The sequence below is a fragment of the Rattus norvegicus genome, chromosome 4 (assembly GCF_036323735.1).
Source record: "Rattus norvegicus strain BN/NHsdMcwi chromosome 4, GRCr8, whole genome shotgun sequence".
Lineage (NCBI taxonomy): Eukaryota > Metazoa > Chordata > Mammalia > Rodentia > Muridae > Rattus > Rattus norvegicus.
The window spans coordinates 84,407,815-84,423,833 of record NC_086022.1 but is presented as its reverse complement, the minus strand read 5'-3'; the positions used below and the strand labels follow the sequence as shown (position 1 = coordinate 84,423,833).

The window sequence follows — 16,019 nt, the reverse complement described above, 5'->3', positions numbered from 1 at the left end:
TTCAAGTCCATCCTGTCACTGTGGTCTGCCCCAATCTTCAAAGCACCAAGCCCCGCAGCACTTAGAGGCAAAGTCTGAGTCCCTTCGGTATTTCGGGACTCCACACAAGCCTTCCACTGGCTTCCATGCATTCTGCCTTGCTCTTTTCCCACTCTCTTGCCTCTGCTCTCTCTTGTTATGTGACACATAGTAAAGTAGAAAGGGCACCATGGAACCCCACATAGGAGGAACAGGAGGCATAGGGAAGTCATGGGAACGAAAGCGGAGTTTCTAGTATGGGAACTTGACAGACAGCACAGCGCGTTTCCAACCATGGCTGAAAATAAAGGAAGGAGAAGTGGAGGGACTAGGATGATGTAGTATTAGGAATAGGAATTCCTAATTACTAGTAATGTTTGTCACCATCATATGCCTACGTGTGGGCGAAAGCCTGTAATATTTTCTTTAAAAAAATCTTAGCGGCCTTCTCATGCTCCCCTTCTTTCCCCTAACTCGGAGGCCTCCTCCTCCCTCTTTCCTGTTCTCTCCCAATACATCTCTTTGTTGCCTAAGGGCCCTTTTGCTTTAAAGTTGTGATTTTTTTTATGACTTTTCCATAGGCAACTTACAAATAATGGGCTGCATCTGATACTTTCATGCATGTATATGGTTGTGCTGTGCTCCTATTCACCCTCTCAACACCCTCTCTGGTCTCTGGTCACTGAGCCATCAGCCTCCTTCTTCCCCAGGTTGGCTGCTTTCTGCTTTTCTGCTTAGTCTTAGTCCACAAAGTGAGCAGTTAACACGTTGCACACTGTATCTCCTGGGTGTCTTATTCTGAGCCCCATGAAGATGGTTACTAATTTCTTTTTCCTAAGTCAATATCCAGCATTTACTCCATTGCACGACCGTGGCTCGTGGCCAAGCGTATGGCTTACTACATACAGTTACAGTCCCTGTCTTGTAAGTTTCATGTAATTTGCTTAGTTCAAAATGGCCTCTTTCCATTGTTCCAAATGTAGTTCAGCATTGTTGTTTCCTGAATGTAGTGTCTTATCTCTCTGAGTATTTACATATGATAATACAGTAAATATATAATAAACATTACGTAATATTTATATAGCGTTATTCCACTCCATGCAGTGTTTCTTATGAAGGTTTAGTTAGATAATTCGTTTCGCCTTTTGGATTTTCTTCCCTGTTGACTCTTTCCTGTGGTTCTTTGCAGTGTAAGAACTACTTTATTACTTAGAAGCTCTGAGCACTAGGAGATCTGCATTTACTAAGTTGACAGGAGGAGTCCCAGACATGTGACCGGTGTCCCCTTCATGACTGCACACAAGTTCTTTCTACAAGAAGACCTAGCTCTGTGGAAAGGAATCCTTCAGCTTCCTGTGTGGGGAGAAGGTGGATGTGACCTGGATACCTACCAATTCCCACAATGCTGAGTTCTCCAGGGCTATGGAGAATACCCGTGTGCAGACTTTCTCTTAGCTCTGGGCAGGTGCCCCTTCCACAGTTTAGTATCCAGTATGTCTGTTAACTGTTCTCAAGAGGAACTTTTGGACAGACTCTCCCTGCTTTTGTTGGCACCTATGCCTGCTTCAGTGCCCACGCTCTTGAGCACTTTGAGCCTTGGTGCAGCTCTGTAGTCTGAGGTCGTGTGTTTCTCATGGACACTTCGTTCTCTTCCTTGGCAGACTGTTACGCTCCGCCCCACGGGCTTGAGCTACCTCCTTTCCTGCTGTCTCTCGTTTTCCAGTGCCAGAGAATGTGTGCCTTTCGGAAGAAGTCTTTACTCTCCCTCCAGGGAGGATCCTGGAGGGACACAAACAGATGGACTCTGCTGGCTATGGTTTAACAGGACTGGCTTCCATTTTGATACGTGGAGTTTAATACACTGTGGGGACTTCAGGTGAGAAATTCAGTAGGCAGCCGGAGAGGTGAGCCAGAGGTGTCAGAGGAGTCCATCAACAGAAAGTGCTAGTTCAAATGATGACTAGCCAGGAGAGGGTGCGTGGAGTGAGATAATCATGTGAGCAAAAGGGTGGGCTCCTGGGAACCCCAGGGGTGGAGGAAGCTGTGACAGTGGGGGGATGGAGGGGAGCCATAAAAGCTCAGACTCAATAATGAGGCAAAGGCTAGTAAAGCTATAGGCAAGGCGGTGTGAACACGGCAAAGTTGGCTGGGAAGAATGACTTTTTTCTTTTTAATTTGGAAATGAGTTCATTGGTGATTTTAGCAAGATAGTGTGGACAGAAGTCAGAACGCAGCGAGTAAGAGTGAAAACAGTGCTTGCTTTCAGAAACCGCTGACAGGGCAATTCTGAGGGTGATTCAAGGGCTTGAGAACCGGACGAGCCAGTCTGTGAGCTTTCTCCGAGTCTTCACCTTGAATACCACTCAGACTCTTCAGCCTTAAAGCTCTCAGTGAGGCCAACTTTGTGAAGCCCTCCCTCTTTTTTTGGCTCAGACTTAGATATTGTTTCCCATGCTCATCAGACTTAAGAAGTTAATCTCTTATTCCCTCTTTCCATTTCTTGCTGACCACTTAGCGTTTTCCCGTCTATGCCTCAAGGCGAGTTAAAGAATTTTGGGGGGTGGTTGTATTTTCTTACTTTCTCTAGCCACGCCTCCAGTAGAGTTTTCACTACCTGTGCACTAACTTCCTAGGACTGGGGTAGGATCCCCCTCCCAGCCCCGCCCCCCACGTGCTCTCTCTCTCTCTCTCTCTCTCTCTCTCTCTCTCTCTCTCACACACACACACACACACACATTCACTGGAGACAATAGGGACTTGCTATCAACACTTTCTTGCTAGGAGCATCTGGTGGGCCTTCTTACTGACCTCTGGAGGCTGCAGCACAGAGGCAGCTCTGGGGGTCCCATCTGAAATCTCTAGGGAAGAGGCCCTACTTGCCTATTCCGGCCAGACCAGATGATCTTCTGGCTTCTGGCTGCACTGCTCTGGTCCCCATTTCTTAGGTGGCTGTATTCTGAGTCTCTCTTTCCCTACAGGTCACTCTCCTTCGTGTATTTCCTCTTCTTCCTTCTAAAGATACACATTTTGTGTTACAAATTCTGCCCCAACCCACGCCCTAGTGTAACCAATTATATCTCCAAAGCCACTTTTTCCCAAATAAGGTCCTGGGTCAACATTGTAGGAGTTAGAGCTTCAACCTGTGTGTCTACGTGGGTAAGCGTGCATAAGATACAACTTAGTCTTTAAAAATTGAAGCAGTCACTCTGGGTGAAAGTCCTGTGGCTTGAGCGTGTCTCTCAGAAGTTCCTGTGTTAGAAACATAATCCTGAAATTCGTGAGAATGGTTTTTGGAAGTGTGATGTCTGAGAGGGAATTGGTATTGACTGAGGTCATGATAGTAGTGGTCGCTTTACAAGAAGAGAGACCCCTGCTGGTCTGCTTGCTCTGCCTCTCAAGGATGGCTTCCACAGAGTGATGGTGCAGCAGGCCTGCCAGATGCCAAGCAGATGTTGCCACCATGCTCTTGGGCTCTCGAGAAGAGCCATCAAATCAATTTCTATTCTTTGCAGGTTCCTCAGCCCTGGGTGCTTTGCTGTAGCAACTGAGAATGGACTGAAACAGCTGTCCTCCATGTTTTTCTTTCTTGAGGCCGCCACGCCTATTGACAGACACAGGTGGATGCGCCTTCAAAATACAGCTGGCCGTTCCTTAATAGCTCGGCCGCAACTCCCTGGAACACCCTCTTTCATCACTTCCAAGCCACTATAGCCTCCTCTAATTAGTGTACTGATTCTGTTCTTATTACGCTACAGTCCACTGCTAGAGAACAGCTGGAGTGATCATTTCACACCGTGCTTCACCCTGTTGCTCTCTGGCTTGAAGCCCCATAGCAGTTTCTCACTGTTAACCCATGTGCTTCCAAGAGGCTCCACCCCTCTCTCCCACTTCTTTCTGTGCTATCAAGTTTGTTCCCTCTGTTCTTACCAATCGCCAAGCTTGTTTGCCCTTCAGGGCCCTTGTACTTCGCTCAGGGCTGGTGACTTCTCATTGCTTGGTCATTTCCACAGAAATCTCCTTCCTGGCTGCAATTAGCCAAATGTTTTCCTTCCTTAGGGTTTAGAGGGCAAGGCCCAGGGAGGACACAGATGTTTCTTAGAAAGGTTCGTTGGAGGAATAAAATCACAAAGTATGCTCCACGGAGTTATTCATACCTGTCGTACAAGATAGGATTCCCTTGTTCAAATATTGCTAACTTATGGGCTTAAATTATATATTTAATCAGAATTTCTCAGACACATAGTCATTCAATTCTAGGAGATGGGTCATGTGGTATTTTTGGTCTTAGCTGAACAAGAAATAGACACGTAAGGGAAGAGCTAGTACAGGGGCATGGGATGTGCTTTGTAACCTAGTTAGGACTGGCCTTTGAAGGGAAGAAAATATTCTCTTACCCATTGCCAAAGTCACAGCTGAGACTCTTAAAGCAAAGGGGAGAAAGAATTAACAAATGAAAAGCGTAATACTTTTATTTAATTTAAGTTTTAAGTGACCCAGGAAAGCAAAGGCGAAGGGGAAACTGCATTTTTGGACACACCAATAGGAAGAATGGAATACTAGTCTACAGCAGCAAATAGTTCCCCAGGGCCTCTCAGGTTCTTCACTTCTTCCTCCTGGGAAAGGCCAACGCCCTCTGGAAAGCGGGTCTTACAGCCACCTTCAGAGAAGAAAAAACAGGTTATGCTTTCATGCCCAGGTCTTTGGAGGGGATGGTGGAAGGGCCAGCTTGCACTGCATGCCTGGTTGTCATATTTGGGGGTGTCATGTTCCCAGCTCTGACCCCTGGATTCTTTGCTCAGTTACATATGGTTTGTGTGAATCCAGGCAAGGAATTCTCCAAGAGTCAGTTGCTCTGCTACAAAATAGAATGATCCCACCTGACGAGGGTTAGAAACAAAGGATAAAACAATTAGCGACGTTTGTACATGAGCAGTGTTTATCAGTTGGCGCAGTCACTGCTCTCAGGGCGTGATGGCGCCTTTGATCATGAACGATGTCTATTTCAAAGCGCTTAGAGATACTGGAGGCATGCTGACTTTATTTCCCATTCTTCCCTGCCTCCCTCATTTCCCCGAGAGCCCAAGGTGAAGCTCTGAGGTTCAGCCTGTGATTGTGCTGCTGTCTCCTTCTCCTGACCCTGCCCATTCTTTCTTTACCCGACACACCATTCTAGTCTGTGTCCCAGTCTTGCTAGTACAAGGGTATGGTGGCAGAGATAGTGGTAGCTAAATTCATCAGAGAGATCAGTTGCAGTGTCTTGTGCCAGAACCGAAGCCTGTGAACACAAGATAGGCAGGCCAGGCCACTTCAGCCAAAGCCTTTCCATCACCTTAGGGGAGTGTCCCACTTCAAATATCAGTTTTAGAAATGGAAATGATGTCTTAAGGAAATGAACAATGGAGATCTGGAAGTCATTTTTGCTTTATTCATGGGCTTACATGGAAATCTTTTATCAAAATGGCTACATTTAGAATTTGGGCTGCTACTTAATTCAGAGTTAGACAATAGCCTTTATGATCAAGTTCTCATGGTTCATGGGAACCCCGCAAGGTAACCAGGTGTTTTCTAAATGGCAAAACCGCTTACTTGGACCCTGTTAAATTACAGATTTCATGGAAGTGCTGTTACTGACTTGTTTTATTTTTATTTTTCAAAATATTTTTTCATCATGTTGGGAATCTAAAAAGCAGTGAAAAATGGAAAGTTGTCCAAATGCCTGTTTTAATCATGGCAATAACGTTTATCACATGAAACAGTGTTCTTTTTGCTGGTGTAGTCATATGGTGCAGTGGAGAACTGAGGGGTAAAGAAGAGACAGAGAACAGCCTGATGGAGTGTGTGTGTGTGTGTGTGTGTGTGTGTGTGTGTGTGTGTCTGTATGTGCCCCTGTGTGTGTGTGCCCCTGTGTATGTGCCCATGTGTGTGACCCTGTGTGTGTGACCCTGTGTGTGTGACCCTGTGTGTGCCCTGTGTATGCCCCTGTATTTGTGTGCCCCTGTGTGTGCCCCTGTGTGTGCCCCTGTGTGTGTGCTCCTGTGTGTGTGTGCCCCTGTGCGTTCTCATTCTAGAATTGGTACCTTTAACTCACTAGTAAGTACTTCCAAGTGGCCTCTTTGGGTTTCTTTTCTCGAGGCTTCTGGCCGGAGGGTACCAATCTTGCTCCAATGTACAGAAGGGCAGCTGGCAGGACTGATGTCTCTCCTGCTGGCCACTTCAGTGGAGATTGGAGGGGGAAATGATGGGGAATAGTGTCCAGCTCTCTTTATAGATAAAAAGGTGCAGATAACTCTGTAGTAATGGACTCCGGGGAGAGAGACCTGGCTTGTGACATTGCCAATTTCTATGGTGTAACACGGCTGACATAGCTGATGTCAATCTCTCAGGAGCTGTGGAACATAGTCGACAGATAATGGGAGGAGAAGAAGCCCTCACACAGACTGCCAACTTTAAGTCTCAAACCCTGGGGCACATGGCTGAGGTTCTATTTATCATATCAAACTGGACCTGGCCACCAGGTTCTTCCAGCAGCCCTCAGTCCCTGTTTGTTACAGGGAATGCTAGCATAACCCACCTCCTATCCTAAACCTCAGTCCAGGGGCTAGGCTGCCCTTCCTCCAGCTGTCAATCATTTTGATTCCCTGGTCTCCCCTTTTGTTTTGCCTACTCTTATGGGTCTCGTGGCTGCTGCATCTGGTTTCCCTTCCCCCTCTCTTCCCCTCATCTTCTCCTTATATGGCCCAGCTCAGTCTGGTCATGACCACTCTGGACTCTCCCAGATGCCTCTGGCTATGGTCTCTCTCCCTTTTATCTTCAATAGCCTTTCTCCTTCAGCATACCTAGTGACAGTCATGTTTCCTTTATTCCTTTTTGCATTCACCCAGTAGACACATAAAAACGTAGCAGGACTCCAAACAGAAGTCAGTACTAAAATAACCCAGAACTGGTAAGTTTTGGGTTTTTTTTTTTTAAACTTGCTTTAAGATATAACTCATTCCATGGTCAGTATTTATAGTTTGGGTTTTAAAAACAGTATCTATGTTAAAGAACTGTCTTCTGGGACTCCCACAGAAGTAACTGGCCACTGTCCTGATGATGCTGCATCACACTGAGTGAGACACGGAGAGGGCGTTATCTAACCAAGGCCTACTGCTGAGTTATGGTGGTGGACCTTCCCCAGGAAGACCGACTTCTCCAGATTCCATCTATCTCTGTGTATTATTCAACAATGGATCACTGGGGCAGGCTAAAGACTGTGCTCTATTGAGACCAGAGTCAGAATATCTGAAGATTATCTGAATGATCCAAGACAGGGATAGCGGAATCAGATGAGATTTGGAACCATAAATGAATCCTGGCTTCGGGCCTCAGCCCCACTCTTCATCAATGATGGGATCCTACTGATCAAGTCGGTCAGGTGTGTTTTTGGTCTTTGTTTTGTTTGTTTGTTTTGTTTTTAACCCCATCCAACACCTAAATCAGATCATATGAACATTTAACGTCTTCTATAGATCTACAATCCCTTGGCTCCTCATTTAGATCCCCCAGTGTCACACACGTCTGCGTAGTAATGCTTAGTGCGTTTTTGTTACAGATGCAAGGCAGAACCAGGTACAAATGCCATCAGGATGACTGGCAGCAGCATCTCACTTTTATCCAGAGCCTTCTAAGTTACCAAGGAAAACCCCACATGGAGCCTCCGAAGTTCTGTGGCTTTAGGTCGGGATACATCTGAATAGAATGTTCGAGAAAAAAGAACAAACAGAACCTTATTCCTAGGAAACGCCAGAGGTCATAACCAGGTAGTAATGAGGAATAAGGAACAAGCCCCCTGCTTTTTGCCATGGCTATCAAAATATGAGGAAAAAAATCTCTTTCTTATTCATATGATTAATTATTGTTGAAAACTTAGGATTTTGTATGAAGTATAAAGTGAGGAGGAAATGCCTGTATCTGCTCCAGTGGTCGTTTTGTTTACCCAAAGCTCTGTCATCTTTTCCAAGTGCTCTCCTTAATCACTTCAGTTGTTGTCTGTAACAACTTTATTGAGTGGTAACTTACTAATCTGCCGGGCCGCTGTGGGTGGGGTGTGTTTTTTCTCATCCTAGAGAGCACTGAGTTAGAAAGCTTTGTTTAATATATGACACATGGATTGGAATGGTAACTTAGTGGCGGTTTCTTTAGTGGTGGTTTTGTCAGACACACACTGTTGGACTGCCTTGATGATTTACTGACAGGGCTGGAGTACACCTGATGTTTGTCTTCCTAAACACCAAGAGGACTAGCTTCCCTCAACCTGTCGCTATGATGGTTTAAACTGAAGCTTTTTGTCTGCCCTTCATATTCATTCAAGTAGGAATGCGTGGTCAGTAGATATTTTTCCCTTTTCTCCTCTCTCTCTCTCTCCTTAGATTCTGTGAGTCACAGCTTCTGTGTAGCATAGGTTTATTTATTCAGAGAGCACTCAATGTTTAATAAATAAGAGATTTAGTCCAACTTAGGATCAGCAAAAGCCTTGCAGAAGGTCTTTTTTTCTTTTTTCTCTTTTTTAAAACCTCACTCCTCCATTCATGCTAATGGTTTCCATTTCCCTTAGGAGAGGTGACAGCTGAGCAGTTGTGGAATTCTGACTGTTAAATGAGAACTGTGAAATGAAGTATGTTGTTGCCTTAATTCACTGACGCGGAACACCATGACTTTAGTAGTTACTTGATTAAATGTTAATGAGCTCCGCCAAATTGACCTAATTCTTACTTTTGTCTACTAAATTTATGTCAATTAAAACAAGCCTGCTTTCACCATTAAAAAAAAAACCATCGTTGAGGGAAACTCTGCTCTCTGAGGCAATACTGTGACTATAGTGATTGCTTAAATATTAATGGTGCCATTAAGGGGGCTGGAGGCTCGCTGCTGGAAGAGGGGGAAACTAGACAACAGGGTGGTTTCTTGTGTCTACCCAGGGGACCCTCTTCCTGGAAGAGCCTTTTCTACTATTATTTTTTTTAACACTACGCTTTTCTTTTCTGAATCAGTAGAACTGTTGATTCCAGCCATTCTTTGAAGGTGGCTATGTTATTAAAGCCTTGGTGTAACAAATTCACATAATTAAAAACATTATCTTAACAGCACCATAGTGCCCATTACCCTTGGGCCTCTTGAGAACTTAATTTCAATTTCTAAAATCATTTGCTTCTTTATTATAGTCAATAACGGGCAAAATCCTTTTTTAGCTGTGTACTATATTTGAATGGGTTTATTTACATTAAGCATGAGAATTCTATTAAGTTAACCCTGAGAGATATGACAAGGGTCATATATTCAATCAAATTATGATTATAAACCCTTACCTCAATGAGAAAATGTTGCTGAAAACCCTTTTAAATTTGCCACAACCAATATTTTGTATTACGCTAAACTGGGTTGTGTTAAACATGTGATAAATAGATTCACTCACACATTTTGCATTTTTAAAATGTTCTAATGGCTTGACATTTTGAAGCATCAAAAATCAAAAGCAGACATTGTGTTTGCATAATTGTATATTTCCCTTTATAATCAGAAACCTGAGTGAATGGGCTATTTATTCGCTGAACAATATTTGTTTAGAATTTAGCTGCTGGAGTTGTAATTCAGTGGCAGCATGCTTGTCCAGAATGTGCAAGGGCTCTGGATTCCATTCCCAGCTCTGACATAAAACTACTTCAGCTAGAATTCAGAGCTAAGCCTACCCATAATGCTTCAGTAGCAGTGGTGTGGAGCCAGGCACTGGCAGGTGCAGCTGCTGTAATACCGGGCAGGGCAGGGGTTACAGTATGGCAAGAGAGGCATCTGCCTCTGGTGGAAGGTCTAAGATGGTCAAAACCTCAGTAGGCAAGAGGAACAGTGTTTTAATGCATAAAGACTCCATGTAATGAAAAGAAAAACCTATGATGAAATAAATCAAGATTTTGAGTAAGAATAACCCCTGACTGTCCTTCACAGAAGCTTTATGTACCCCCATATACTCTGGGGCCCCTGAAGCCAGGCTTCATGTACCTGCACATGGGGGAGCGGGGAGAAATCAGGCCCGGTTTCTCTACTTCCTATCCTTGTATGAGACACCATCTTGAGTCTAGCTTTGTTACCTAACATTAAAGTTAGTTATGGTTGCCTTTCTGGTGGAGTCACTAAGGGATTCAAATCAGATAAAAAGACATTGAAAGTACAGGGAAAGGCTCATTACGAACATGACTTCTGTTTCTGTGCAAAGCCTGGCTGGCAGATGACACGACTTCAAGCCGTCCTGATGACTTGACAGGCGAATATTCTCAGTGAACAATGCATTTAAGGGTTGTTGCTAATTTTCTCCTTTTCCTTCTCTCTCTTAGAAAATGATTTACTTTTATTTGTTTTAACTGTGTGTGTGTGTGTGTGTGTGTGTTTGTGTGTGAGCGTGCGTGCGCGCGCACGGGCATGCGCTCATTGGTCTGTGTGAGGTTATGTGCACCCCTGTGTACTATTGTCAACAGAAACCAGAAGAGGGCATCTGGACTTACAAGAGGCTGTGAGCCCCCAACACGGGGACTGGGACGAAAAAATCTCTGATCCTCTTCAAGAATAGCAGGAGCCCTAGACATCTAAACCATCTCTTTGTCCTTTTCCACACATACTTTGTGTTTGTTTGTTGTGTAAGACAGGAGCCTTCTCATACTCGTAGCCCCAGATGGCTGACAGTTTACTATGTGGCCAGAGATAAACTTGAACTGCTGATCCTTTTGACCCCTACTTCCAAGCACTAGGATTACTGGCTTGCGTGTGCCCTGTGGAGCCTGATTTCTTAGTTTGCTTATCAGATGACAGTGAGCCAAGGGACTTGGAAATAGAGGATCCTCCCTCTCTCTGTTTTGTTGTTGGATATAAGACTTGGGATTTGTGAGAGACAAAATGATGTTAACCAAACCAAACCCAACTCAACCCAACCCAACTCAACCAACCAACCGAACACCCAACTCAACCAACCAACCAACCAAACAACTATGAATCAACCAATCAACCAACCAACCAGCCAGCCCTGTAGCTTATTTTAAATCCCCTGCAAAGTTCACTGTATGCCCATGGTCTTCCCTTTGCTTAAGCCATCTCTTGTATGTTCTGTGCCAGGGAATCGGGCTGTGGTGGGATGGGGGAGATGTGCTTTTTCTGTTGCTCCCATATTCCTGAGTCCAAACTCCTTTTATTTCCATCCACCTTGTAGGTTATCTCCCCCTAAAATGTCCCCCAGATCCTCCGCCAGTCTGCAGCGATGGAATGGTCCCTCCCACTCACTCCTGAGGTGACCATTTTTAGATCCCTGGTTGCTTCCAGGATTTTCCTAATTCTCTACTAGTTTTACTTTTCAGGCCACAGTTTTTAAATATAATAGCTGTGTTGTGGGTACATTGTAAATCCCTTGCAGAGCCTACCTCTACGTGGCTGAGGTCAGAATCCACAGGGACTGGGTTGGCCCTGCTTATCTCCTGGTGACATCCAAGGTGTTCAGCCAACTGCCTTTATACACCACAGGGACATTTGTCTTAGGCAAGCAAAGGGTTTTGGTGCATGTAAAGGGGACAGGCAAAAACTGACGCCTGACTGGTGTGAACTGTCACTGCTCTCACCCTAGGCCATCGAGAAATGGTTCGTGCCCAGTGGAAGGTGATTATTTTATTGATCCTGTTGATGGTCATCCCTAGTGATGGACTATTCCACTCCATATACCGAAGTATCCTTGTTGCCCAGCCGTTCAAGGGGAATGCAGGACAGCCTCTATTTCTTAGTCCATACATCAGAACTGGGAAGATCAAGGAGGGTGAGTGACGGTCAGAAAACTGCTGCTACCCTTTAAAATGCATTTTATTTCATTTTACTGCTCCTTACTTAATGGTGTTTTGAAAGATATTCTCTATGCCCCGAGATGGAAAATACACGCCAGTATTTTATTCAGTTGCTTTGTTCCAAATACCAATACCATATGACTCGATGCCATATATTATCTGAGTTTGAAACAAAAATGAGGTAGTTGGGGAAGGAATATTTATGTGGTTAAGCATTTCTCTCCATAAAGCCAGTGAGTGTCTCTCAGTGGGACAGTATTTGACAAAGCCTTTATGAACCTTGCAACTTTCAGCTGTCACGAAATCATTCGCACTTGTCAACTAAGTAAGGAGACTGAGGTAGGAGGTCCAAGGACCTGCCAGAATTCACGGGGATGCCAGCTGGTAGATGCAGGCTCCATACTCACAGGGCTTCCCTCCACCCACTCTGCTGGGCCTCTCACCTGGCATGCTACCACACCTTCACCTCAGCCTCCCTGTTAGTAAGGTGGAGGTGTGACAGCTTGCACGACTTGCAAGAACGTCAGGGAAATCTAATGAGAAAGAAACTGAGAGAAGTCCTGTATTTGTAAATTTGTTTATTTATATATTTATACATTTATTTGTAAATTATCTTAGTGTTTGCATAGACTTCATGAAGAGACCACCAGGGGGTTAATACGTGTCAGTTAATAGAAAGAAGTCACATTTAGTCTTATTAGACTAATGTGTATGGCCGCATCTACTTGTTCTGCATCTTGGTCCTTGGGTAAGTAAGTCACCATGGTCACAAAGAGCCTCATCTGTGGGAACTCAGTTGACCCCAGAGCTACAAATAGTACACAGGCTCTGGTGTCGAGGAATTGTTTGTGCAATGAAGCAGAGGGCTGGGCTGGTGGCCAGAAAGAGTCAGGGAAGGGTCTCAAAGAGGAGACAAACAATGAGTGTTTGCTGAAGGAAGGGGTGGGTGAGGTGGGATCTGAGGAGCTGCTGGCAGGGACTGAGTGGGAGAGACATAGAGGAGGGACCTGCCTAGGACCTGAAGCCAGGCCTAGTGCAGTTGGAGGGTTAGATGGGCTGGCGGCTGGATGAGACCAAAAGTTACAGGGAAACGATGGGCTCAAGGATCAAAAGTCTAAATACTCTACAAGGAAGTTTAAAATGAAGCAGAGTTTGCTGCTTGGAAATGTCCTCACAATCAAAAGGCCATCACCCTTGCTGTTTCTTGACAATCAAGGGGTTATGAATCTCGCCTTCATGGCTTCTCAGTGAAATCTGCGTAAGCTCTGGGATTTTACCAACTCTTTGTTGCAAGAAGATGAAATAGTCTCCATTGTGTAATCGGAATATTTTAAAAAATGATTCACCTTCACTTTCTGCACAAAGTGCACAGAAAGATGGCCGCCTGGTCACATATAAAGACGTGTTTGAGTCAGAAATACATCATGACCCTGACCCTGCAGTACCAGTTTGCACTTGGTTCATCTTCCCTAATAACTTGAGACTGATGCTCAAGTTCATCTCATTAAGAAGAAGTAAGAGAAAACCATTTAATGTAATTAAGTAGAAAAGGAGTTAATGTCCTACCCAGCTTCATGCAAGGCAGTGGAGACTCAAGCATTGTACAGCACTTACCCAAAGGGGAAACGGATCTCAGAGCAACCTTAAAAAAAGAATATATTTACTGTTCTCGTTGTGAAGATGAGAAAACCGAGGCTCTAGGAAAATAAGTATCTTGCCTAGAGCTATAAAACCAGGAAGTGGTAGACCAGAAGTCAGAACCTCTTGCTTCCCAACCACACCACCAACCAATGTGCTACATGACCATCTCTTCACTCAAAGCTGTGGGTAAAAGACCAATGACACAAGGAGGGTCTTTGTGCATATTGAATAAGGGAGGCAGCTATCAAAGACACTGAGTCAGAGACGCCATGACATGTCTGTGCCCTGCATGTGGCTCAACCAAGTGGGGAACACTGCAGAATTCTCATGAACAATGACTCACCCCGTCCCTCCCCTTGCTGCTTGTCTGGCCAAGGTACATACCATTGGCCTTGTGAGTACACACAGGAAGTGAGAAAGTTTGATCTTTTGTGCTTTGGTAGCAAGCCTAGCAGATCTGCATCCTACGAGTGGCAGCATTGGTGACACTGACTGATATGTAACTTCCATTGTTAAAGTTGTGTTTCACACTCAGAATCTCTGAATGGGATTTGAGCAGTAGATCCAAAAGCTGGCACATCTGGGGACTCAGATGCTGCCCGACAACATAATTAAGGATAATTTTATTCATCTGCTCTACTGAAAGTTCAGGCAGCTATGGACAGATGGTCAGCTCCCTCTTTAAATCCCTGTTGTTAATGGGATCTGTCAAAGCTGCAGGAATGGGAGCCTTAACATCGCAACAGAACACTGTCGAGATAAACAGTAGTTCAAAGACAGACAAGGGGAATTTTTAATTTTTTAATACCCAATTAGCTAGCTTAATTTTATATAATTGTAATTGCATGTTTGCTTTCTCTGAGGCTAAAATAAATCCTTCCATTCTGGAATAAAATGAATGCAGAAGGCAAACTTTAGCATCATGTTTTTTACAAATTCTAAAGGATAGTTTGCTATTGGGTCCTAATTTGTTGCTTGTGGACCAAAAGTGTGCTGTCTACACTGGGGGTGGGGGGATGGCTGGGGTGTGGATCTAATGTATATATACTCCAGTTGGCTGGTTGAATCCTTCTCTGGCCACACTCCAATTGTCCTCAGAGTATTAATGTCCCAAACCCTGGCAACAGCAGGAACCAGAAGAGGAGGAAGTGAGATGATTTCAAAGAAACCTTTTTCCTGCCTTAACTGATTTAAAACATTTATATTGTGCGTCACACTGACAGAAAGATTAAAAACTGCATGTGGCAGCCTGCTTTTCATACTCTATTAGCAGACCAGTCTGTGTTAGCATGAAAGGCACATTCAAACATATTTAAGATTCACATTACTTGAGAGAAATCTTGGTTATCTTATGTGATATGGTAGATGGGAAATAGGGCAAAACTACTCTTCCATTACATTGAAAAGGGGTCTTCAAGATTTGTTAAGATAGTGACGAGGTCTGTCTTCCAGGGGTTTGTAGAAACACAGTAATCCTGGTGCAGTGTCAGTGGCCGCCCATTCATTGTTATTCATTCATTAAAAAGCATCTGTGGAGTGTCTTAAGTATGTGAACCATCATGCTATGTCCCAAGGGTTCAGAGATTAATTAAGACAAAGTCCCTGCCTTCGCACAGCTCCAGCTGGAGGAGAAAAGGGACAGGACAGTCCTAAGTACAAGTTAGCAGAGATGCAACCTAGGCATTCCCAGGAGGGAGGGACGAGTGGGCAGTCAAATCGATCTAGAGTCAGCCTACAGAGCCTGTGCTGGGCTGGTCTCAGAGACAGATTGGTCCAAGTCTCTCGCCCATAGTGCTCCCCCTTCTATTATCCACTTTCTCTTTTTCTCATACTTTGACCTCTCTCTTTCTTCTCTATCTTCTATCCTGAATCCTGTGCTGCCTGTGCCTCACTCTGGATTGTGCCCCATTCATTCCAGCCTTCAGTTTTAATTCTTGCTCATTCTTTTGGGGGGATGGATGTTTGTCCATTTAATGTTGAGACGATGATTAGTAGATTTGCTTAAGGTATCTCCTAAGCACTTCAATGGCATTCCAACCCAGAAGAGAGAGACATGAGAGACGTGACGGTTGGAGGGAAGAGTTAGAGCTGTCTTAGTCAGTGTTCTACTGCTGTGATGAGACACCATGGCCATGAAAACTCTTAGAAGAGAAAGCATTTAATTGGGGCCTGCTTATAGTTTCAGAGGCTCGTAGATCATTATCATGGGTAGAGCATGATAGCATTTGGGCCAGGCAGGCATGGTGCTGGAGAAGTAGTTGAGAGTTACAGCCTGATAGAGGGTGGGGAAGGGAGGGAAAGAGAGAGAGGGGAGAGAGAGAGAGAGAGAGAGAGAGAGAGAGAGAGAGAGAGAGAGAGAGGAAGAAGAAGAGAGAGAGAGGAAGAGGAAGAAGAGGAAGAGAGAGAGGAAGAGGAAGAAGAGGAAGAGATAGATAGATAGATAGATAGATAGATAGATAGATAGATAGGTAGATAGATAGATAGATAGATAGATAGATAGATAGATAGATA

General features: G+C 44.5%; 1 protein-coding gene across 4 annotated transcripts in view; it reads left to right on the top strand.

Moving 5' to 3' along the window:
* Positions 1 to 1,735: 1,735 nt before the first annotated feature.
* Positions 1,736 to 16,019, top strand: part of Cpvl (carboxypeptidase, vitellogenic-like) — a 110,246-nt gene continuing 95,962 nt past the window's right edge. Inside the window, exons 1-4 of one of the 4 annotated variants that reach the window (XM_008762915.4) lie at positions 1,736 to 1,894; positions 7,087 to 7,432; positions 7,610 to 7,817; positions 11,657 to 11,842. In XM_008762915.4, coding sequence (XP_008761137.1) covers positions 11,668 to 11,842 — 175 coding nt within the window. In that variant the 5' untranslated portion in view covers positions 1,736 to 1,894; positions 7,087 to 7,432; positions 7,610 to 7,817; positions 11,657 to 11,667. Of the gene's footprint in view, positions 1,895 to 7,086; positions 7,433 to 7,609; positions 8,381 to 11,656; positions 11,843 to 16,019 lie in introns of those variants that run through there. The other 3 variants (XM_039108247.2, NM_001029927.1, XM_006236511.5) reach the window with 3 other exon arrangements.